General features: G+C 52.0%; 1 protein-coding gene across 3 annotated transcripts; it reads right to left on the bottom strand.

The window, feature by feature from the left end:
* Positions 1–630: 630 nt before the first annotated feature.
* LOC112971276 (AN1-type zinc finger protein 5-like) lies at positions 631–11,359 on the bottom strand. Of its 3 annotated transcripts, none has more exons than XM_026076509.1 (6): positions 11,168–11,359; positions 8,859–9,032; positions 7,306–7,399; positions 6,463–6,581; positions 4,669–4,779; positions 631–2,794 (listed from the first exon to the last, which is right to left on the bottom strand). In XM_026076509.1, the coding sequence occupies exons 2-6, from the start codon at positions 9,007–9,009 to the stop codon at positions 2,646–2,648; spliced, it is 624 nt and encodes a 207-aa protein (XP_025932294.1). In that variant the 5' UTR covers positions 9,010–9,032; positions 11,168–11,359; the 3' UTR covers positions 631–2,645. The 3 variants fall into 3 exon arrangements, with proteins under 3 accessions (XP_025932294.1, XP_025932296.1, XP_025932295.1); XM_026076511.1 differs by having other exon boundaries at positions 7,306–7,396; XM_026076510.1 differs by lacking the exon at positions 11,168–11,359 and adding an exon at positions 11,021–11,088.
* Between the last annotated feature and the right edge of the window lie 125 nt (positions 11,360–11,484).

Below are 11,484 nucleotides of genomic sequence, written 5' to 3'. Positions count from 1 at the left end.
TGCACCCCCTCCCTGCCCTTGCAGACCCTGCATGCTCCTCAGGGGGCTGCAGCGCATCCTCTCCCTGCCCTGCAATGCACCCCTTGCCCCTCCCTTACAGGCTGTGCATGCTGCCGGGGGGCTGCGATGCACCCCCTCCCCACCTCACAGGCAGGGCGTGCTGCAAGGCCGCAGTCCCCCCGCTCCCCTGCCACTCGCAGGCCGTGCACGCTGCAGGGCTGCGGCGTTCCTCCCTGCAGGGCTGGCATGTGCCCAAGGCTGCACAGTTGCTTCCCTGCAGCCGTCACCCTTGTTTGCTGCGTGCCAGGGGCTGCAGCGTGGGGACCCTGCAGGACACAGGGGGACGAGTCACCTCCGGGCCAGCTCACCCCCAAGGTTCCCCTAATAGCAGTGGGGAAACTGAGGCACGGAGCATGCCATGGCCAAAGCAAGGTGCAGCCAGGACGCCTGGGTTCGCCTGGCTGCGCGGGGTTTGAGCAGGGCTTTGCGGTTTGAGGAGGAAACTGGGAGCGCTTGCAGCGAGTGAGGGAACGAGAGGGGCATTTAGGGCAGAAAATCCCCCTTATCCATGCCCTGAAGGCCGGCATCAGTCCAGGAATCATCCATGCACGTAAAGAACCATCCACAGCATCCAAGCAAACTAGAATATATTAATATTTACAGATCTGGTTTCATCCTAAGAAAAATAAAAGCGAAAGAGGAGCAGCTGGCTGCCTTTCGGCATCCGGGCTCTCCCATCCCGTCCGCAGCAGCGAGTTGCTTCCCCGTCCCTTCCCCACGAGTCTGCAAACTTTTTGCACCCGTTTCCACCAGCTCATGGTTTGGCCCGGTGCATTTAACAGCTCTCTGCAGCCGGGATACGAGTTGATATGGAAGGAAACGCTGAAAACACGTGGGATGGCTAAAAGTGGGGCAGAGGCTGCTGTTTCCTCCTGGGACCCATCTGGATTTCTTCGCTTGTGAGACGGAGCCATCGCAGCCTCGCTGGCCCGGCTCTCGGCTTTGTAGCATCCCAGGATGAACAGCCTGGAAAAAAAGTCCTCCAGGAAAAGCCGTGGCCGACGTGGTCCCGGGGGGYGGCAGAGGGGGAGACCCAAGCCCTGCGAAAAGGTTTCTCCCTGAGACCTTTTTGGGGCTCAGCCAAGGCCAATGTCGAAGGTTAGGCGAGACCTGAAGCCTAGAGCTCCTGCTGGTGTGGGACTGCCAAGGGGCTGCTAGAAGGTTTTTCCCAAGGTTTCTCCAAGGCTCAGCCCGTGACCAGAAGCTAGGCTTAGGGTTGGGAGCGAGACAGAAGAGCCCCAGACTCTCTATGCGCCTTTTTGTGAACCCCAGAGCCCCCGCTTGACTCTCAGGGCACCCCAGGAGCCTCGGTGTGCCTTTCGGTGAGCGCCAGACTCCTCCGTTTTCCTTCTGGACAGCCCCAGAGCCCTCCAGGCACCTTTCGGTGTTTCCCAGGGTCCTCCGTGTGCCTTTCGGAGACTTCCACGTCCCCCGGGGACCCGGCCCTGCCTCTCTTCCCGCAGGGACGAGCAGCGAGGTGGGAGGGCAAGGCGGTTGAGTGAGCTTTCAGAGTAAACACGCTCACAGGAAAGAAGGACTCTCACTGAMTATCGGCAAGGTCTGCTGCGGAGGAGACGGCTCTGCAAGACTCGCACGGGTGCAGGAAAGGTTAGATGGTCTAAGCCTTGTGCACAACCCTGATCGGAAAGAATCATAAGGCAGAAGGTAGAGTTAAGGGGAGAGAAGAGGCTGTTGGAGCCGTGTTGCACCCAGCCTCGCTCAGGAAGGGGCCAGCAGTTCCGTAGGGGGCGAGGGAGGAGCGTTCGGAGCCCGCAGAAGGCTGGGGCAAGGGTGTCCCTCAGGCCAGCCAAGTCCTTGGAAGGAGCAGGCCCCACAGGCCGGCTCCGAGAGGCAGGAGGCACGGAGTGGTACTTGCTGAAAGGTTCTGACTCGTGGCTGGAGCGTGTCTGCGCTGCCGCGAGCCACAAAGTCACTTTACTGCGTCAGTACTCTGCTGCTCAATGATCCAACTGCTTCACCAACAGCTTCTCAAAGGGAAGCGGGGGGGTATTTGGGGCGTTAAAATGACCGAATCCTCCTTCCTGCATCCGAGATCGGACACCTCAAGCGGAGCAGAGGGTAGACTCGCCGCCGGGACTCCTCAGCTCCCGTTTCTACGTCCGCCAYGAACGGACAACGGGGCAGAGGGAACAAAGTATGGAGACAGCTCGCGGATGCTAGCTGCTAGTCCCGGGAGGTGCGCAGAACTCGGAGCCGCAGGCTGAACGGACAGGCTGCCTGGTGGAGCCCTGCGCCCGCGCTGTGCAAACCGCCCTGCCGGAAGACAAGTCCAAAGGTCTTAGCACTGGCGGCGGGTGGAGCAGTGACAATCCCTTTTCCTTTTGGAAGTTGGTCAAAAATGGATCAACTGAGCAGCAGCTGTAGGACAGACAGGAAGGGAGAGAAGGAACCCCAAGTCTCTGCCAAAGAGGTGTGAGGACCCTCCAATCTCCGTATGTAGATTCATGTCTGCTGCTGGAGACTCCATCAGGCCATTGATGGGGTTGGGAGGAAGAGGAGGAAGGCTGGGAGGAAGGGGAAGAGCACCAGGCCACGTGGCTGTAGTTCTAGCTGCTCAGCCTCCTTCACAACTTTTGGATCTTCTCAGCTACGATGATGGGGTTCTCCTTACGGATCTTCTCAGCTGCTTCTGCCTTATAGTCGTACGGGCAGCCGTGCATGTCTGAGTACCGGTGAACGGCACAGAACAGGTTCCCACAGCGGCAGTCGAAGCCTAAGGGAAGAACGGCAAAGAGATGAAGCCACGTTAATCTCTGTCCAGCAGCACGGGAAGGCGGCAGAGCCATGAAACCCCACTAATGCAGAGAGAGAAGATCAGACTAGTGAGAGGGGCCCGCTGGCCGGGATGGGTGGAAGTGCGTCTTTGAGTAGGGGGGAAGATTTGGGGTAGCTCTTAGGTTTCTTCTGGCTTAGCTGCTCTCAGGGAAACTGTCACGAGTGCGCGTGTTCTCTGCAGCAGGCCCAGCTGTCACAGCAGTGGGAAAAGCTCGAGAGAGCAGCTGTTCTCCACATTCCCTAGAGATAAGGACATGCGATCGCTGGAGACGACAGAGCAAGAGATTTCTAACCCAGACCAGGCTCCCCAGGTTCTGGCAGCAGCAAGCAGGTAGCCCGAGCTGGAGCTAAGCCCTCCAAGCCAGCCTGGCTCCCAAGGCATCACGACAGCAGCGATTAGAAAGTTGACCAAGCAGCAATAAGGCGGCAGGCAGCAAAACCTTCACCTCATTAGTATCACTTTCAAGCTTCTAGGGCCTCAGAAATGCATAATTTAATCACTTCCCTTGGAAACGATGCTGTTAAGTGCGACCATTATCACAAAACCCGGGGAAACTGAGACACGGAGAAGGAAAGGGATTTGCTGCAGGATCGCAGATTGGCTCTCCATCTCACCCGCAGTGGATCATGCTCTTTCCTATAACATCTACAGGCTGTAAAGGCTGCGAACACATTGCTGTGAGGTGCCAATTTACCCATCTGGGAAAAGGCAGCTTATCCTAAATGCTCTGAAGTCATGGGAGCTGTTTGCAAGTTGATTCCTAAAGAGGAGATTTTTTGCTTTAAGCTCTTAAGAAGCACCCAAAGAAAACAGTCCTGCCTACAGGGCCGAAGGCCGGGTGCAGAGTACCCTGCCTTCCCTGCCATTCCAGGCTTATCCACCTGCATTTACTCTATAACAGTGCCCTAAAATCTCCAGGCAAGCTTGGTCTGCACAGTGCCGTGCTGGACAAAGCTTGTGGGCTGCACTCTGCCAAAAAAGCTTATACAGATGAAACAGAAACACATGTGCAATTGCTGGCTGCTGAATGCGCTAAGTAGGCTAAAGAGGAGAGCGCTCTGCTAGAACAGTGTGACCTGCACAGCTCTAGGGTTAACTTTTTCCAGGGAAAAACTAAACGCCAGAGTCAATATAGGGGGATGATGTTTTTATTAACAAAACAGAGCCAGGTTAACTGCTTCATGAACTTCCTTTCCAGGGCCACTTTTCTCGTTGACACCAGTCACCTGACACACTGTCTCATCACCTCTCACTCTTCAGCGCTACAGGCTCAACACTGAGAGTCCGATCCTGCTCTCACAAAGTTAATGGCAGAAGTCAAGCAACTTTAACAAAGGGAACGAGCCTTGGAGTGGGATTTTCAGTTTTGGTCTAACTTAGTTCACACCACTATCACGAAAGTTTTACCACTGACTTCAACAGGAGCAGAATTAGCTCAACAGCGTGTTCTTTGCTGCCTTCGCTTCTACAAACACCTTTTGCCAAGCAGCAGAAGTAACCCAAGAGGCACTGCTCCGTCCAGCGCTGCAATTTTGAATACAAGGGCTGGCAGGGAAACTGATGATGAGCATCAAATTCCCCGTGTTACTGCCTCGGGCAGGACTGTTCGAAGATCAGAGTCTCACCTCCCACCTTGCCGGAGCAGCATTTCTTGCAGAAGCAAGGTATTCTTTGGAGGGGTGCCTCCAAACACTGACCCATGCCAACCCCGTGAATCCAGGTAGTATCACAACACCAGGCAATCTGTTTGCAGGGCTACGAAACCAAACTACTTAGACTGCAGGCAATTTTCACCACAGTTAGGATCTTACCAGTTAACCCTATCTTCTTCCGGCAAGTGAAGCAGCGGTTCTTCTTCTGCTTCATTTTTTCTGAAGCCATCTTGTCCTCGGCTGTGTTCTGGGATATTTCAAGGAGGGTACCTGAAACAGAGACAAGAGCTTTGTTATCCTTCTTGATAAGTTAAGCAACATATTAGTTTTATTCCAATAGCTGCTTGAGGCCCTACTGATTCTGAGTCCATGCCAGACACCTGCATGTGCACATAGCAGCACACCGTCCTAGCCCCCAACGTTAACAACCTGAACACATCACACCAAGGTATGAGATTTGTCTTGTTCCACAGATAGAGATCTACACCTCGCACAGCCTCACATTCTCTGTTTCAATTCCCTAAGTGCAAGGCTCAGAAAAACCAAGGAGTTAGTAAGGTTTAACTACGGCATACGTAAGGTAACGTGACGCTAAGTAGAATTACCTGGCGCTTGTCAGCGGTTAAGCATGCATCTGGATAGTCACTACAGCTTGGCTGCTGTACAGCAACTCAATTGCACATCTGAGCCTGGAGTTAATCTTTGTAAAGTTAGCCCCTTATAAGAAGGTACTAGTAATTATTTTTGTTGACTCTTATGTAAGTGTTCCTCATATGTAGGTCTCAGAATGCTTTACGCAGATACTCATCGCTGTCTCTAATCTACCAGAAGGAAAACTGAGCTCCGAAAGCCAGATTGTTAAAGGTCACGGATGCTTAGCAGGTTAGAGAAGTCAACAGGAGAAAGGGGCCCCAACTGCCAGAAGATACACACCTGCAATGCACACCGCTCTGAAAATCAGGCTACGGAGACTAAAAGTCAGATGTAGAAACAGCTTTGTGGATCTGACCCTGAACAACTTTCTAGAAAACCCGCAGGCAATCAGAAGAGAGCAGCAGGCTCTTGCAAGTCTCTCTTTCACCAGACAGTCGCTCCCACCTGCCTGTTGTAAGTTGTCTCCTGGGCTCGCAGGCAAGTGGTTACCAAACCCCAACCTCACAGTCAAGTCAGTGACTGAAGCCTGCTCTTTAGCAATTAACCACCCTGGTTTTTTAGGTTTGTACACAAGCAAACTGAGTTACAACTAGGAGAGGGGGTCTCCAACGCACAGCGTCACTTGGTTACAACTCCACTGCAACACCAAGTCTCACCCTGCAACCGATCAACTGGAGGACGTGCCCTGCTTGGCAACGACACCTGTACTCCTCTGTCACTTCACGGGATCCACTTTGCAAACAAAATGATGATGTCAACGCCTCCCTCCAAGGGGCAGGTACGCCTCAGATCCCACAGGACACCAGGCGGGCCAGCAGCCGCCACGCAAGCCACTYGGCACTGTCACAGACGGAGCTTGGGAGTCCCAGCTCCTCTCCCGAGACTACGCTGGATCCAGCTCCACTCATCCCTCGAGAGAGATGGCACAGTACTGCAGCGCACAGCCAACAACAGCCATGCTGCAGGCTGTGGGATGCTCCGGGCTTTCTGCCATTAACAAAGATAGGCGTCATGGAAGATTATCCTGCTGCCAGATAGTCGAGGGCTGGCAGCTACTCAGTTCTCAGCCCACAGAGCAATCTCCATTGGCCTGCCCTCAGGCAGAGCATTTTCTCTCCTCCCTATTTCAGAAACAGGCAAACTGTTTTCTCCTTAGCTCTCTTGTTAGATGCACCTTCGTTGCTGGTAGGTAACGACTCTTCCCCAGAGTTACTGGCCAGTATTCTACTTACTGCTCAAACCAGACTTGCTACATTTGGGTCATTTAGGCTCATACAAAGGCCAAATCAATCGGTCTACCTGACGAGGAAGATGCTGATGAGGCTTCTTCTGTCTTAACGAATCCTTCTGTCTCATTGCTGTCCTCTTCTCTGGATATGCTCATGGCCGTCATCTGATGGGTCACAGGAGTCTGAGCACTGGGAGCATTTGCAACGAACAAACAAACCACAGAGCAAGCACAAGTATTTTCTTTTGATGATCAGTTATATGGGAGAGATCTTCAGCCCATAAGGTTAATTTCATTACACTCAGAGGGAGCTCAGCAGTACAGCAGGCCAATTCCCCCTGAGACTTGGGGTCAAAGTTCTCCACAGACATAAATGGAATGAACTTGTGATGATCTCAGCTTCCTCTTCTACCCAGTTACATCTCAAAGCCAAAGCAATAGCACAGGACCCATGCAAGCAAGTCCAGGGCCAGGGCAACGGCTATGAATTAGGACTGCAATGCAACGGTAGAGCTCARTAGAGTATCTTCCTTCCTAACAAACATGACTGGGGTCTCCAATTCTGCTCTTGCAGCTTCCAGACTGGATCATCACCAGGTGCTGTACCTTAGGACTAGGTTGAAGCTGAACAGTTTAACACAGCTAATGAAACGGCACACCAACAAGGTGCACTGGCTTAGGAGAACCAGGATGCCACTTATTTTACTACAGATTTTAATTTACTGCTGACCCTCTGGTACCTAACTCCCCACAGCAGTCATCATAAGCAAGGACATCTCAAGCCTCCAGTTAAAACCAGGGTCACTCATCAGGTGAACTCCGACCCATCCTGTTTTACAGAACTCCACGGCCATACAAAGGACGAGGGCATTGTGTCCCAGGGCATTAAATCCACCCACAGACTATGCCCCTACCTGGCTTTCACATCCTCAGGCGTGGAGTCTCCCTCTGCGCACGGCCCTGCAATTGAGTCTGAAGCCACAGGGCTGTTGTTGGGACCATTGGCTGCTAGGAAACAAGATCACAATCTTGGTGAACTCTCAGAAATGTTAGCAAGTTCCTCAGCTGCTTGACAGCCATGGCGAAAGCAGAACTGAGCACTTTCAGCAGCCTTGAACCTCCTGCTGCCTGCCAGAAGCTGGGAGGGCACACCCACGCTGGGATCACTCCCAACTCCTCTGTTCTTACACTGTGCCCTTTGAACTTGTGCAGTAGGCCACTACAGGGACAAGACATCAGGCTGGATAGACCTTAACATGCCCCAGTGCAGCTATTCTTACATTAGATCGGGAACGACTCTTTGTATCAGGATCAGAACATCCTTCTGAAACCAGCTGCTCATTTTTCTGAGAACTGAAGGCCTCATTTATGGAGGTCTGTCCAGTTCCCTAGGTTTTGATGGACGAGTGTTTACTCACAAGAGTTACATGCTGAGCACCTTCCATTACTGTGTGGTTTTAAACATTTGGCAAAAATCTAACTTCAGTCACCCTGACACCTCGGTCGTTCTTTGACTCCCCTTCTCAGCATTACAGAACAAACTCCACATCAGCATAAATGTTCTCCTAGCAGTATAAATAAAGGTGCTGCAGGTRCCAACTTACCTTGAATCCAGTGCTACTTTGCAACTCCTCCAAGGTATAAGGACCAGATCCACAGCTGCTGAAAAGCAGTGGCTTCGACAGAAACATGTTGTTTTATGGCAGCTGGGGATCTAAGTCAGGATCTTTAGAGAAACCCTTTGTGATTAATCCTTTGTCAGGAAGARCTGTGTTCCTAACGTACATTTTAAGTGGGTAATTCAAGCAAAGCTCCTTTGCTCAGGAGCAAAACCATGGAAGATCTCTAGAAGGCATTTCTCAATGTCTGTACACGGGGCATCTGCAGACTCTCAGCAAGAGAAAATCCTGCTAATGGTGGAAAGAGCATCCTTTCTGTGTACATAGCTGATTCTCAGCTCAGTGATGTGTTGGCTATGTTTAGCTGCAAAACCCCCAAACCTTTTATTTCATTGCTTTTGCTTGTCAGCCCTGTTAAGATGAGAAAATTATCCAAACCCTAAGGGCCAAATTCTTCTCAAGCAAAATTTCACTAGTTTGGAAGGGTTTGTCATGGTCTCCAGCAACCACCACACAGCTCAAGGAGCAGGCAATAGCTAAAGATCTGGGCCGTTGTTAGAGCGAGTGAAGTTTTACAGTTTACTGGAAGGTGCTGCCTGGGACAGTGCTTCACAAACAGCTGGGATTGGGAAGAATATCCCCTTACAGGGAATGGAAGAGCCCCAAGGCTTGGGTATTTGATTTAGAGGCTTGGGGTCTACATGAAAAGGCAAAGACCTGAGTCTTCCAGAAGGGAGTAAATCTGCTGGTGGACAATACCAGGTTGCACATGCTCTATCCTAGCTTCTTAACATAGTTTGCATCCAGGCATCCATCTAAGATAGATTTCTTGGACAAAAATCCTCTACCTGGGGGGCTTATCCGGTCACTGCTCTGTTGCCTCTGTAGAAATTCCTTATAGCAAACGGAGCACATCCCATTGGTCCGRGGGCTGCCATAAAATCCACAGCCTGTGGTACACAACAGAGGCACCTGGGTTTGATTCGTCTCCTGAGCCATCCTTTCTCCTCCAAGAAGCCAAGCTACAAACAGGAATAAAAAACAAGACAGCTGTTACAGTCAGAGAAATAGTTCATTGTATACTGCAGCTGATCAGGAAGAAGCACAAAAGATCCCAAGAGAGTCCAGTTCCTGCACACACAACAATGTGATCCGAGTCCCTCGAGCAAAAGATACACAGGGCTCTTACGTAGTGACAGCATCCGGGTCCTAACGCCCTTAATCCAGAGCTCGGCTGCCACTAAGTTGCCCAGAGACGATCTAAAAAGTCAACAGTAATTGGCTCCTGGGTGCTCCCTCCTTGCACAACRAGGCTTACTAAATTCACCGTAAAAGGTGTGCGTGTAAGACCTGAATGATCACCTCTCCAACTTTTACAAGAAGTGCCATTGCATGAGTGACTAATGACTCCTGCAAACACTAAAACAAAGAATGCAGGTCAAACATCCAGCGTCCAGGTTAATTAGTTACATTTTACGCTTAACAGCATTTGTTTCCATTTCGAGCCGGTTTTGTTTTTTTGGTTCTCAGGAAAGTTCTGCAAGTGAAGCAGAAAGAATTTATTGACTCCCAAATTGTATGTATTCACGTATTTCCTGACATTCACTGGCAGACAAGGGGAACTAGACATTAATATATTTAGGCTGGAAATAAGAGTAAGGTTTCTTCCTAGCAGTAAGGTGAGATTCTGGAACAGCTTCCCAAGGGGAACGGTGGGAATGGTGAACCTACTTTTAAAGTGAATCTCAGTAATTTCTCTCTGGATTATACGAAGTTGCCTACAAAACCAGGAAGTTGTCCCTTCCAGCCATACGTGCTGTAGTATTTACGCAGCCAAACTGCATTGGACCCCTTTAAATGAAAACCATAAGCAATAGCTTCCCAGCAATAAAAAACCCACCAATTCAGATGGAGCAAAGAGATAAAAAGCATATAAYATAGCTCATAGCAGGAATTATACATTATTCTGAGGGTAAAATCCTGCTTCAAGGGTAGCACTGACCACAGCACCATTACTACAGCTTTATGTTAGGTAAAAAGGAGAGCAGTACCCTGCCCCAAGCAACGGACACTATGGAAAAAGCCTTTCAGCTGTGCAACCCAAGCTCTGCAACACGGATTTCCACCCTGCCTTCACTGATGTTTCCTCAGGAAGGGAAGCAGAGCCAGCACCCCCGTCCTGGTCCCCTTTGTGTRAACCACTTGTGCTGCAGCCCATCTAGCTCTGGCAGAGGATAAGGGAAGTGGATGTCTGCAGGACAGCAGAGCAGGTGGCTCCAGCTCAGAAGAGGTCCTAGCAYGCACGTGACCTTGCTCCAGGGAGTCCCCGGTAGCGTTCCTCCTTCTCCGAGCACGGCAGATGCACGAAGCATCCACARCTTGAGAGCTAACCCCACTGCTTTCTTTCATGCTCCTACAAAACTTGCTCCGCAAAGGGAGTAAGACGACGGGAACATGGAATCATTGCCCTCCCCTGAGTTCTCCTGCGGGAAGGAAGTGAATCGGCTCTGGCTTGTTCCTCCTTGTGCTCAGCTGGGTGACAACCAATACTCACAGTACATGCTCTCAGTACGAACAGCCGGCACATGGGGTTTCCTTGCAGAGCCCAGACCAGCGCTCCTGTTCCCAGTACGACAGTCCTTCCGTCCAAAGCAAACAAGCCCTCCTTCAGCCCAACCAGCCAAGAGAGTGCACTTGACTCTCTGCAAGAGCTTACACAACGGCTGYGGTTAACACTGAGCCCATCTGGAAGGCTGAACCGCTGTGGCTACAACAGGACGGTAACCGCTGCCGTTCGCAGCTACCTTCTCAAAAGTTGTTTCTAATTTTGAGTGTCCCGAGAGACAGAAAGAGATGATTGCTGCTACCTTTGAAGATTTTTAGCTTTTGCTTACAAAGCTCCCTTAGCAAGCAGGCTGTGGGAAGCCTGCGCGGTTGGTCGCAGGAGCCAAGCAGTGCACAGCCCGGCTGCAAAAGCAGCTGAAGTAAAGAACCTCAAGGGAGATCTAACCTGTTCCTCTTTCCGCTGCTCTGTSCCTGAGTCAGCACCTCCACGCAGAGCCCGACAGCCTGGAGGAGACCCCGAAGCGCGGCTGTCGCCGAGGGGGGACCCTGGGTGACATGACTTCTCGGGCAYGCAAAGCCCCAGCGCACTCACCGGCAGGAGCTCAGCCCTTGCGTCCRCTGCTCCGCGCTCCTCTCCGCCGCCGCTTCCCGGCCTAGCCAGCCACACCTCCCGGCTGGAGGAGCGGAGCCGGCCCGGATCCTGGCACCCGAGGAAGTCACCTTGCGGCTGAGCAGCTCCAGCTGCTTCCTGCCCAGCGCCAACACCGCCAACGCCGCCAACAAGGCCAACAAGGCCAACGCCACGCCGGCGCCGCGCGGCCTCCTGCCACAGCGCTGGCCAAGGCCCGACCTGAAAGAAGAAGCGGCGAAGCCAAAGTCACCCCAGGGCGTGCGGACACGGGCGCCGCC

The sequence above is a fragment of the Apteryx rowi genome, unplaced genomic scaffold (assembly GCF_003343035.1).
Source record: "Apteryx rowi isolate R43461 unplaced genomic scaffold, aptRow1 scaffold_433, whole genome shotgun sequence".
Lineage (NCBI taxonomy): Eukaryota > Metazoa > Chordata > Aves > Apterygiformes > Apterygidae > Apteryx > Apteryx rowi.
This window is presented reverse-complemented; position numbering and strand designations above follow the sequence as displayed.